General features: G+C 36.3%; 2 protein-coding genes across 2 annotated transcripts in view; one reads left to right on the top strand and one right to left on the bottom strand.

Moving 5' to 3' along the window:
* The window catches only part of LOC127419036 (V-type proton ATPase subunit S1-like), a 691,126-nt gene that overhangs the window by 488,807 nt on the left and 188,549 nt on the right, over positions 1–13,770 (bottom strand). The window lies entirely within an intron of this gene.
* Positions 1–13,770, top strand: part of LOC127419027 (membrane-associated guanylate kinase, WW and PDZ domain-containing protein 3-like) — a 203,567-nt gene that overhangs the window by 116,981 nt on the left and 72,816 nt on the right. Inside the window, exon 2 of the mRNA XM_051660052.1 lies at positions 7,583–7,699. Coding sequence (XP_051516012.1) covers positions 7,583–7,699 — 117 coding nt within the window. The remainder of the gene's footprint in view (positions 1–7,582; positions 7,700–13,770) is intronic.

Below are 13,770 nucleotides of genomic sequence, written 5' to 3'. Positions count from 1 at the left end.
CTTTGCCTGCAGAATTTCAACGTGCAAAGGTAAATATGACAGAGTATTGAGTCTAGTGACAATATAAAAGCCAATTAATTAATCTTACAAACAACATGTTGTCTTTTTAATATCACACTTAATATTTTTAAGTATGAATGGGTCTTTATGCATGAAATATATATAGCTGCCTTAAAATTTTAGGAAGGGGTCCATCACAAAGGGATCATCATTTTTGAGGGTCTTTGGCATTAGAAAGTTTGAAAAGTCCTGACATCCTCAATGTATTCAATGCTCTTGAGCAGCTAATGACATCCAGGTGTGTGTTGGCCATAGTCAGTGTAAGAGGAGTGGGGGGGGGGGGGGGGGGGGGGCTTCTCTCTACTCTTTTTGCCTCTACTCTTGAGGTCACAAATTATGACTCACAGAGCCTCCCTAGCAGATGCAACTGGCCTCATTCAGTTCAGTCCTTCATTCTGCAGCTCAACAGCATCATCCCAGTAAGCAAGCATGCTGGACCAAGACACTCCCTAATGAATGCCAGCTATAAATCATGTTTTACACTATTGGATATGAGCACAGTATAAAATGAGTGCAAAATGATACAGGAAGGCATGCTGTAATGTCCTGCTAAACAGCCATGGAAGTGGTATTAATACTAGAACTCTAAATGAGAGCAATGGACCTCTTGAGCACATTTAGATTGGAGCAAATTAGTATGCATTGAAGCCGACCAATGGAATGAAGCTAATCTGCAATCACAGTGGGACATCCATTTCATTCCCCATGAGGGTGGGAGAGAATTGCTTGGAGAGAGACTTGTTTTGATTACCTCGTTCTCTAAATTAGCTGGAGATATCACAACATGTTTGTATTTATTCTGTCTTGAGGCAGAAATGGTGTATTACTGGAAAGAATGTTGCTCTCAAGGCCACATCAGTTATACTTTCACTTAACTTGATGTATTTATATGCAAATTGCAAATGTCCCTCAGTTGTGGCATCATTTCCATCACAACGAACATAGCCTCATGACAACTTGTAATAAATCGTGTGAGATGGCAAAATCATAAGATATTTTACAGGTTGGCATGAATGAAAAGTTACGACTTTTTTGCCAAAAGAGATCAACCAAACATCAAACAGACTTTCTAATCGATTCATTACAGGCATTACATTTCAGCAAGCCTCCTATTCACCTTATTCAGCCCCGCCCCTTTCCCGCACTTCTATCTGACTTTGTGTTTGTATTGAAGCTACTGAGAGGAGTCGATCAAAATGGATTGCTTGTGGGAGCACAGAAAGTATTTTTCAGCAAGAGTTGATGGTGTGAGTCTACAGCACCCCTTTTCAACGTGGAAATGCTAGTGAGGTGTTTTTTGTGTCACTGTAAATGTTCCTTTTTACCACACCCACGGAGGTAAATTGTACCTGGCAGATCACATTCAGACAGCTGTGACACACAGCACTTTTTCATAATAAAGTGTTTAATTGTTGTACGTGTAATTCGGCTTAATTTTTAGGTTTCAACTTGTTAATAATTTGTGTGAAAATGTGTAGTGTAGTGATGCAAAATGTGTAGATATGAAATTTCCAACAGTGACAGCTCATATTATTACACATGCAAGTTCAACATTAAAGAAAATTACAGTTGTACTTTTTCAAATTAATTTGTCACCTTACATTTTTTTAGAGGCTTAAATGTGATTAAAATAGTTGTAAATGGAATATAAATAAAGCATACACTTTCACATGTGTATGTGTATGTGTGTATAAATATAGTGTCACCCCCCACCCCCATCCAGGTTTAAAACTCAAAAAATCTGCTCACCTTAGTAATAATGCATACAGAGATATTTTTTATGAGTTTGTGTTGTCTTTTGGAGTTTCATGAACACAGAGGCACATCAGTACGTCCACAACTTGAAGGTAGGACCTTGTGTATTTATGAATGAAGTACTCTTGTATTAAAATCTCCCCGGTCTGCTTCCGGTTGTTATGACATCCCCTGAATACTTTAAAATACTCATGACAGCTTTTGACAACTCTATAACCATTAAATCCACATCACTAGCTAATTACACTTTGACATCAACACCATAGATATCTATATAAACCCGCTAGAGCGGAAGCTCCGAGACAAAATGTTCAAGATGGCTGCGCTCTAGTTTCTTTGGCACATAAGGTGAATACAAAACTTAATAATAAAAATAAAAAAATGTCAGTGAACTAATTTGGTTACTCTTTCCATATCTATGCAATTCAAATGACTGATGTAATGTATGTCAATAACCTGTAATACATTTGTTTTCGTTAAGTTATTTTCTTATTAAAATCATGGTTAGGTTTAGGGTTTGGGTAAGGAGTTAGACTTATGGTTAGATTTAGTTTAGGGACAGGGGTTCAACTTTAGAAAATGTTCACTGATTCTTGAGAAAAGGGACAAAACATGTTTAAAATCAGAGTTTTTATTTTTTTAATACTAAATTAATTTGAAAAAGATATATTTGTTGATAAAAGTCTCAACTAACGAACCATGTGAGGGAAAGTTTTTTTTTTTTTTTTTCACCCAATTTGGAATGCCCAATTCCCAGTGTGCTTATAAGTCCTCGTGGTGGCGTAGTGATTCGCCTCAATCCGGGTGGTGAAGGATGAATCCCAGCTGCCTCCATGTCTGAGACCATCAACCCGCACATCTTATCACGTGGCTTGTTGAGCGCGTTGCCATGGAGACATGGCGCGTGTGGAGGCTTCACGCCACCCACCGCGGCATCCACGCTCAACTCACCACACGCCCCACCGAGTTGCTTAGGAGACCTGGCTGGAGTCACTCAGCACGCCCTGGGATTCGAACTAGCGAACTAGCGAACTCCAAGGGTGGTAGCCGGCGTCTTTTACCATTGAGCTACCCTCAGGGAACATGTTTTTATAAAAATGCTTTTTTCTGAAAATGTATTCCCTTCATAACTTTTACATCTTACTGTAATTTGTGTCAACTTCATCAGACACACTAAAGAAGCATGTTATTTATTTAATTTGATCTATCCAAAAAGAGTGTAAAGTCTTTAATTATCTAATAATAGTGTTCGGTAAAGGAGTTAAGTGATAAAATACATTCTGTACATCTTTATTTCGGTTTTCACACTATTCTGAAAATTCTGACAGTTCACAAAATTCAGTATTTTTCCATGTGTTGTACACTGGAGCCATTTAGTTTTGTTTTTTGTTTTTTTTTCTATAAAACCTATAACCTAAACCATAATGCCCAAATTTATCCCACAATTCTAACAAAAATTATCATAATGGGGTGACTGTGTTGACACGTTGAAGCTGTGACCGCAGAGACTTAAACATTGTTTAAAATATGAAAAAATATTAAACATACCAGACCACGTGTCCTACTGTTGCATCCACCATGAGTGGGAAAGGGGTACTCGAACTTAAGCTAACCATAAGTTGTAGCATAACAGAGTTGATGCAAAGTGAGGACACAACTTTGACTGGTAGTTTTTTATAGAAAATATAATTTGAAGTTTACTTTATGTATTGTTTGATATCTTCTAGATACCTACTTTTCATTTCATATTTATATTTATGAATTTGTTGTATTTTTAAACACTTTGCTGAGGACAGGTTGAGTTACATGTGCTTCCAAGTACAGAGCATGAATTTGTAAAAATTCTACTGAAATTATTTAAAAATATACAGGTAAGAAATAAATGCCCTGAGTATACACATTTCCTTTAGATTTAACTTTTTCAGTATTTTTATTATTATGAATTTCTTGATTTTTAACATAAAGATGACTTTTGTATGTAAGACATGTTTTGTCCCTTATCTCAAGAATCAGTGTCTTATAATGTCGTTCACTGGGTTCTTTTATCTTTCTCTATGGGAGTAAAAGTCGAATGTTTTTGTAAGAGCCAACTCGTATGATTTCTTATTATTTTGCCGTCTTGTTATTACGACCGTATTGTCATGATTGAAAAAAAAAATTCATTTTCATCACTGTCATTTTCTCCACATAATTCTATTAAACATAATTTGAGATGTGGTGGAAATGACATTGTAGTGGAAATGTTCATGATTAAAATATGACAAAATTATCTATGTATTTAACTTTTCTAAAGTATTTACTCTGTTGGATATTCCTAGTTATCAAATTAAATAAACTAATGAGAGTGTGAAAAGTTTGTTTAAAGAGAGTTTCTTTTCTAAAACTCCACAGGGCCTAAAATGTTCAGAATTGAAGAAACACCCTTATATTAGCTCAAGGAGGTAATTTTGATGTAACTGCATGTGCTCCAAATGTCAGGACATTGCATAGCACTAGTAAAGTCTTGGCCTGTTTTTGAAGCAGCAGGAGGAGCTGCTTCATCTGTAACATACACCTTCATCTGTGTATGTGTTTAGCAGGGCTGTGCTCTGATTACTCAGGTCTGTGAGGACAGCCAAGTTTGGCTCAGCAGATGCAAGAGCCAAAACTATGCTTATTGAAGCAGCAGCCATGTGACTGGCACCGTTTTAAAGCACATCCTCCCCACCCAGAGGAAAGAGTATGGTGTGACACTGTCAGTTCCATAATACCAACAGCTGGAGACTGGAGCAGCTCAGACAGGCAGCGCTTTCTTCCCCTCCTTATCTTTGAGTTGCCACAAGAATCTTGGCTCCTGCTCTGTCATTCTCCTTTTGGAGGGGCTTCCCCTCCCCTCCTCTCCCTGGGATTCTGCTGTAAGAGCAATGCAATAGGACCTGCATTTCTTTTCTTTTTTTTTTTAATGCTCGTCATGCATTCAACATCTGGATGCGAGTAGAAGCCAATAAACATTTTTTGAGAGTTGTTGTTTAATTAGGAGGAAGATTGGGACCACATTCCGCCAATTTAGCATGGTTTAGTCATATTCTACTCATTTGCAAATTATTTTTGAGTTTTGTTTATTTTTTGTCACCCAAACAGCTGTCACTACTGTCACACATATTATTCTACACTCCTAAAGGTCTTTACATGGTTTTAGCAGCACCTTGGATTAAGCAAAGAATGCTCTTCTAATCAAAAATGTTTTTGGCTGTATATGGTTCTGGAGTTGTTTAGATGGCATGCTGGTGATTAAAAATTCAAGTTCTTGGTTACATTCTTGGTTCTTTAAAGCACTACAGAGGCATTTCCAAATAATCTTAGAAAAAAACAACCCGTTTTGGTTCTTTTCGGAACCTTTATATTTAACCCCAGAATGCATATGCAACTTTAACCCCATAAAATGCAAATGTGGTTAAAAAAAGACCCAGGTGCTTATTCTTAATCAAATTGGGTCGTAGCACCCACAAATGGGTGGATAGTGATGCAAACACTCTTATAATGAAAAAATATTCAACTTAATGTTTTTTTTTTTCTCCCCTTTTTCTCCCCAATTTGGAATGCACAATTTTCAATGCACTCTAAGTCCTCGTGGTGGCGTAGTGACTTGTTTTTGGCACCATTCTGAGTAAACTCTAGAGCAGCGGTCACCAATTAGCTGACCGCGGTCCAGGTCTAGACCTCAGCTTGGTTCCATCCGGACCACGAGACATCTTGTCATTTGCTGCTCCATCTCACCGTTTCTATACTTCAAGTGATCAGCGTGACAAAACAATGGAGCTGTGTACACCGCAAGCGCTCGGGTGCAGATAGCACTGATCTTTCAGCTCTGTATTCTCGAATACTTTTATCTTTTACAGAACACACTTCATTTATACCCTATTGTGAATCGCGCACTACGCGCAGAATTGCAGACGCGATTATTTTTACAACAGTAGACCATAGTGGAGAAATACCGTGAGCAGCAATATAGATAGATACTGGCATCTTTCATAAAACACACTACAGAAAACAAGAATGAAGCGAAGTGTATTTAACTTCATGTGTCTGAAATTAATCAGACCATTCAGATAATCCAGGTTTGTGACAGGACAATGTGCTTCCAGAGCACCTTTAAACTATAACGTTTTTTTCCCATCTAAAATTAGCTTTATTAATCAGCATGTTTCGAGCCTTTCACAAACATATTATTTTTGTGAAAATTAATCAAAGACCATCTCTCGCATAAATGGCAAGGAAAAACAACCAAAAGTGTGATTTTACTAGTAGCATAGTGGAGTTCTCATGAGAACGTTTCCATTATTTGATAGTCTGACCATTTATAGGCCTACTTAACTTTAGCTAACAGTATTTTTAAGCTTCACTATTGTGCTGTACATTGTTTGTTGTTGGTAGATTTTCATTTTAAGGAAAATATAAAAATGGTCCATTCAGACTTTTACATTTTCAAAATGTTCTCTCAGGGGATACCCCTAAACCCCCAAACAATATACAGTGGTGTGAAAAAGTGTTTGCCCCCTTCCTGATTTCTTATTTTTTTGCATGTTTGTCAAACCACAGTTAAGTTATATTTTAACAGGTGGGGCAAACACTTTTTCACACAGGGCCATGTAGGTTTGGATTTTGTTTTCCCTTAATAATAACAACCTTCATTTAAAAACTGCATTTTGTGTTTACTTGTGTTATCTTTGACTAATATTTAAACTTGTTTGATGATCTGAAACATTTAAGTGTGACAAACATGCAAAAAAATAAGAAATCAGGAAGGGGGCAAACACTTTTTCACACCACTGTATTTCCTTAATAGTCACAAGGCCTCCTATGCCCCTTGAGAATCTAAAAAATATTCAAACACAAATACTGGACTGTTGTCATTCAGCTTCAAAATGAACAGTTGATTTTATCTTTTAATATTTATAATAAAGTGCTCTCGATTGATGAACTCATTTAAATATTTTAATCTTTTGGTAGAAGATCCCCCAAACCCAACTGCTTTGGCTTTACCTCTGGAGCCCCAATGTCCTAATCCTTACCCAGTTTTAAAGAGACTGTTTTGACTTTGATGGGGTTTTTTTCTTCTTATACAAAGTACTATTACTGCCAACTTGGAAATTTACAATTAGGCCTACTATTTCAAAATATGAGCATTCCTTATGTCATTTCATAGCTATGCTGACTACTAACACCATGTATGTTATTGTCCAGACCATTGCTGGGAAGGAAATCTAGAGACCGTACCTCTTGGAACTTTAATTGAATACCCCTGCTCTAGAGACTGTTGTGTGTGAAAATACCAGGAGATCAGCAGTTACAGAAATATTTAAACCAGCCCATCTGGCAGCAAAAATTATGCCACAGTCGAAATCACTGATATCAATTTTTCTTCCCAATTCTGATGGTTGATGTGAACATTAACTGAAGCTCCTGACCCATATCTGCATGATTTTATGCATTGCACTGCTGCCACATGATTGACTGATTAGATAACCGCATGAATAAGTAAATGTACAGGTGTTCCTAATAAAGTGGTCACTGAATGTATACTTTCATCAAGATGCTTTTAACTTGCTTAGTCTCTGAAACTAGCAGATAGTGTAATGTAATTATGCATTTTGTAGTTTACTAGGCAAGAAAAACTAAATAGTCATGTGGAAGCCCCTTTTATAACAATTTATAACAATTGTTCTACCTGTACTGTTTTGAACAATAGTGTATCCAAAGTTAACCTGCAGTAATTTTTTCTCTGCAGGTAAAGTGTTGAACACTGATCTGCGTCACTACCTCAGCCTGCAGTTTCAGAAAGGCTCTTTGGACCACAAGCTCCAGCAAGTGATCAGAGATAACCTGTACCTGCGCACTATTCCCTGTGAGTACCCCACACATTCACATATTTGATCCTGCTCTGATTCTCTGTCCTCATTAAAGGTGTTAGTGCAGGTCACACAGAGAACATTCAGCCATGACACCAGCTGCTCCAGACAGTTATTATCATGTCAGGAGCATGTCTTCAGTCCCTCATTCTTAAGAGTGGCCTGATAGGGACTGTATGAACGCTTCAGACTGAATGTGTTGAACTCAGCACTGTGTCCTCCAGGGTCATCTGCATGCTCTTCCACTCCGTTCTGCCCTCATATTACCTCATCTATTAGCAGAGACTCTTAAATTCTGCCCTGATACACATATGTTGCAGGAGAAAATCATAATTCTGAGCAGTTCCTCCATTCTTAATCCTTATTCCTGTCACTTGCTGCTTTAACAATTAGCTGACTGATGTCCACTGATGCCTGCATGACAGTGTTTCTTGCACTGCTGAATCTTCAGCTCCACAGCAAAAGAAGTTAGATTTTTGAGTTTGCAGTGTCAATCAAATGTGGCGGAATTCTGCCAATACTACATGTCTCTCTATTGCATTATTTTTGCTGGCTGCACACGGGAAAAAAAATCTGTAAAATGTACTGTAAATTACAGGCAGCTGTGGTTGCCAGGGATTTACCGTGAAAAATACGGTAACCACATTTCAGTCTTTACGGGATGCAATTTTGATGCCTGTGTATTTTACGGTGCCTTACCGTTTAAATTATTAAATGATAAACTTGATAATTAACCTTCTGAAACTGTAAAAATCTGCTTTTCACTTTATAATGTATTGTTAGTCACCGTAGTAATTACAGTAGGGCACATGATGACATGAAGTTCAATATTAGTGGCCCTTCCAGGAGCAATAACCAATGAACATGTAGAAACAGTGCTCAGTGTCACTCACACAAACACTAAACACCATCAGGGTAACACATGTGGAATTAAAATAATACAATAAACATTAATTAAATTACATCAAATATAACACAAAACACTCCAAAGTACATAACTGATATTAAAAATAAGAAACATAACTATTCTCTTAAAATAAAATGAAATGTAATGGGTCACGGGAACACCAGATTATGTTTTATTTTTTATTTTTTTACCATAATTTGAGTAATAATTTACTGTAAAAAGTACATGTACTCTGTTATTAAACATAATATACATTTTTATCGTTAATTATACAGGAAAATCATACTTTTTACATCTAAAAATTTAAATTTTTATAGCATTTAACCGTAAAATTACATGTATTTTCTTTTTAAATATATTATAACTTTTTAACCATATATTTCAAGGTAACTACCCATTAACCAGTGTCTTTTTTTACTGTAGCATTTTTACAGTCTTTTACCATTAAAATTACGTAAATGTTTTACAGTGCAATCAAAAGCAAACACAGTGCGACTAGAGTAGTCCAGTTTACGAACAAATGGCATTTTTTTAAATGAATTACTTAAGAGACTCACAAACTCGTGAGTTATCAATTTGAAGTAGTCTAACAAATCCTTCAGTGAATGAACCAACTGAATCCATCAGAGCAATTACAGAAGTAACAAGTGACTAATTAACTTTTGGACTTGAAATGAAACAAGAACTGTTTTGTGTACTAAAGGGTCATGTAGCTTATGTCAGTATCATTACTGACCAGTTGTTCAACCATTTGTTCATGTGAGCTTTATTGTAATAAATGCTATTTTAATTGTAAAAAAAAATAAAATATATATATATATATATATATATATATATATATATATATATATATATATAAACTATAAACCAGGGCATGTATTCACAAAGATTTTTATCTTATCTGGAGTTTTCCAAGGAGTTCCTAACTAAGAGTTTTTGCTTAAAACCTGTTCACAAAATAGCTAAGAGCAAGTGTTACTAAGGAATAGTGGGAAATCTTAAGTTAAGAGTAAAGTTGCGAAGGATGGTGTCACATTTTATGAGCACACACACTTTATTAAGAACACTATGGTGCTAAAAAATTAAAAATGAATCTTTAGTCCAAAAATTAGGAGTGAAATGCCCCTAATTTTTAAGAATTACTCCTAACTTTCTGAGTTAGGAGCTAATTTTAGCCTTAAGATTTTTTTGTGAATAAGGGCCCTGAGCTTTAAAACATCCATCCATCCATCCATAATTCGTGTGCAACATTTGTGTGATATAGACCTACTGGAACAGAACACCAACCACCTTTTATTTTTATGACATGATTTGCCAACACACCAGCACATAATCACTAATGTGTTTTTATCTTTTGTTGCTGAATTTGTCGTCTGGCCACAAACCAGAGAATTAGTGAAACATATGCCTGAATTACCCACACATCTTTAATTAGTGCTTGTTCTCTTTTGTTGAAGTGTAATCTTTCAATTCTATTTAATCTCTCTCAGGTTCTGAGGTGATTAGTGGGTTTTTTTTTTTTTTTTTAGTAGTCATGCACCTGGCATGTAGCTCTCTGAATGGATACCAGACTTCAGAAAATGTAGAATTTGCTCTGTCTCAGCATTGCATAAAATGCAAGCTCAGTGTGTGGCCTGACCGGTGAACTCTAATGTCATTCTCATCCAGTGTCCTTGTTTCAGGCGATCCAGACCAATTGGTTAAGATTTGACTGGTAAGCATGGTTAATTTCTGCTGGTAAATGCCGTAACTATGACGAAGGAGCATCTTCTCCATTGACAAATATTCAAAAGTAACTGTGTATTCTGCTAAATTGTGGACTTTTTCCTTGTCTGCTGCCTTTGACACCAAAATTCAGGATAGTTGCTAGTAAAGGGCTTCAGACTGTGAGTATTGTTGTGTCATTATCAGTCATTCAGAAGTGTTATGATGTCACTTTACTATAGCTCAAGAGTTATTAGTCACATGGCATTTATGGCTCAGGAAATTGGCTCAAAAAAACCTGTATGCAGACTGCGTGTCCATGAGCAAAAATGGCAGAGCAACTGCCATTCTGGTGAATTGACCCTTCGCTAAGCTCCACCCTCTTGACTACCGTTGCACGCTCTGACAAGCTCTGCATAACTCCCCATAGGAATGAATGGGAGATTGCCGTGAATGGCGCGATATTTGTCAAAATATTCTCATAAACGGAATGAATAATATTATTACATGGGCTGGAATGAAGAGTGACATTGTAAAGCATATTTATCGGACATTTTTTGTAAAAGATATTGTTAAATTACACTGTCATTTGATTGAAAACTGTGCAGACTGTGAATCAGAATTGAGGCAAACGATCATCACAGTCGCATAAAAAGAGAAAAGCGTAACATGATAGCGATTACAAACCTCATAACATTAGTGTAATTGAAAAGAACTGCGTATAACGTCTTATAACACACTCATTTTGATGCTGTGAACTCTTTATTTACTATCACTTTTACTAAGATCTGAATCAATACGTAAATGAACTAATGTTAAGTTGTTAGCTTTAATTTACCGTAGAAATGTAGGTGTCCTCACTGATGTTATACATGCTCATCTGGGAATGAGGAATGGCACACTTTAATCCATAGCATGCTCTTCTCAATATTTATTTAAAGATTTTTTTTAAAGAAAGATATAACACTGCATGTATCCTCTCTAGGTACCTCGTGTCACCATTACAAGTGACCCAGTGACAGTTTTTTTTTTTTTTTTTTTTTTTTGGATCATTTTGATAAAATCCTGCTTAAAACTACTCAAACACACATTACTCCTGTAGGCTGTCATTGTAAAAAGGCAAATGCTTGCCAGAGTAATAGCGGTGGGGCAACAGTTGCTAAGACAGGATTGGTCAGAAATGCTTTTAAGGCGGGGCTTAGCGAAGGGTCAGTTGGGATGGGAATGTAAACAGATAGCGTTCTCCAGGTATTATAGACCTCTTTGTTCCAGACTTGTGGATAAACTCACAATTCTCCATTCACATTTTTCTGTTCAGTGTAACCATATGCATTCGGCAGATTGCTAGATGATGAACAGTTCTAATTATATTAAATTGTACCAATAGTAGCTGTAATGTCATTGTTCATCTTTCAGGCTTCACACTAGTATACTAACCAATCATGATTTAGATGTAGCATATTAATAACAATAAAGGTAAAAAACAGCCTGGACCTCACTATTGCATTTTTTATTGCAGTCAATATTTAATAGTACATGGCTAGATAGTAAAGGCAGTGTAAATATTTTCTGATTTCTTAGCCCTCATACAGTTTCTCTTAATACTTGATCCATGGCCACTCCTATTACATGTTTTCTACCGTGTTGTTAAAATGTTGTAATCTTCGACTTTTTTACGTCCCATTATAAAAGGTCAGCAATGCTTCTATGAAATGGTGCCAAATTAACTTAAAAGCAGAAATGCTAACAGCCCTTCTGGAATCTAAGTGTTGCACTGAGGTTGTGTTCAAAACTTTAAGCCTTGCCTTGCTGCCCAGTGAATCAATAGCCTAACAGGCAGCATTTTGCAACTTTGCATTTTCCAAAGGATAGTGGTACCGGACAGCCTCCCAAGGCACCGTAACATCATGTATAATGATCTTGAACAAATTCAAGTTAGCTGAATTTTAGAGCTGAACACATAATTAGTGACTACAATGCTTCTTTCTTGGTAGAAATTGAAGTAAAAGTTGAATATATATACATATATATGTGTATATATATACTGTGTGTGTATATATATATATATATATATATATATATATATATATATATATATAGAAATAAATGTACTCCTTTCAACCACTCCTTCGGACACCATTTTTATTCTTTCCACCAAAAGAACAAACAGAATTGTGATATTTAATTGGCAGTGAAGGAACATCTATGCTGCCTTCAAAAACAAATCAAATGTAGTGATTGTTACATTGATCAGTGATTGTGAAAATGGTTTGCGATGTGACACAATCTCAGCCAATCAGAAGAAATATGATGTTTAATGTATAGTTACAAAGAGCAGGATTTTGGACCAGTGAGATTTTACAGAGGGTGGGGCTGACCAGCATCGCACTTCAGAAATAGGAACCATGCGATTGACAGAATTTCCTGGCGTTCGATGACTTTTGCGGTCGCAAAAAAACGAAACAAAAAAAACGACAACAAAAAACTCAGATTTACATGGAAGATAAAGCTTTTATCACGTTGTGCCTGATTCTGTATCACATATGTTCCTTTGGACGCGGGGACAGAAAATTCATTAAAGCTCTTTCCTTAGAAAAATAAGGGGGAAAGAAGAGTGTCCAGAGTCCAAATTGCCACATAATCCTTGAAGCTCAACTGAAGCCTCCAACTCCCTTCCTTCTCCTGCTGCTGGCATTAATATCCGTTTGGCTTGGCACAAGTTATCCGCAGTAAAAAAAAAGACTGAATGCTGAAATAAAAAAAGTGCTCTAGGTGGTCAGTCTTTAAGGATTGCTTTTTTCTGCTTGAGCAGATTTAAGGCTGCCCTTTTAAACTTTTCCTGAGCTTGTATAAGATCTTGGGGTTGACCATGAGCAGTTAAAGAGCACCTATTATGGTTTTTCTAATATTACCTTTCATGTAGTGTGTTATATAGCTGTTTGTGAATGTAAAAAAGTCTGCAAAGTTTCAAAAATTAAAGTGCATGACAAATGGAGTTATTGACTCCCAAAAGAAAGAACCGATTCTGAACACCTGAAACGAGTCGTTAGTAATTCCAGACTTACTTCCTGTACTAACCTACGTAATTTGGTAACATAAAACCTTCATTGACTGCTTGCGAACAGCTTTGACCTGCCCTTAAACACTTCACTAAGCAGTAGACCAATCACAACAGACTAAGACATCTAACCAATCAGAGCAGAGTAGGCTCTCTGAAAGGAGGAGTTTAGAATGAATCCTTTAGAACGAATCATTGGAGTCATTTTTGACACTGGTAAAAAATAAAGTAATGCTGCAATTTAAATTATGAGCAAATTAAAGTGTTTTTTGACCTTGGATGCATGTAAATCTATTGTATGACAAAAAACAATAATAGGTGCTCTTTAATGAGGTGTAAGTGTAATTCAATCCATCTTTGATGTCACAAAATAAACAAAAAAACATATGCAGTGTATA

The sequence above is a fragment of the Myxocyprinus asiaticus genome, chromosome 28, assembly GCF_019703515.2.
Source record: "Myxocyprinus asiaticus isolate MX2 ecotype Aquarium Trade chromosome 28, UBuf_Myxa_2, whole genome shotgun sequence".
In the NCBI taxonomy this organism is placed as follows: Eukaryota; Metazoa; Chordata; class Actinopteri; order Cypriniformes; family Catostomidae; genus Myxocyprinus; species Myxocyprinus asiaticus.
The sequence above is the reverse complement of the archived record's forward strand: the minus strand, read 5'-3'. Positions and strand labels throughout refer to the sequence as shown.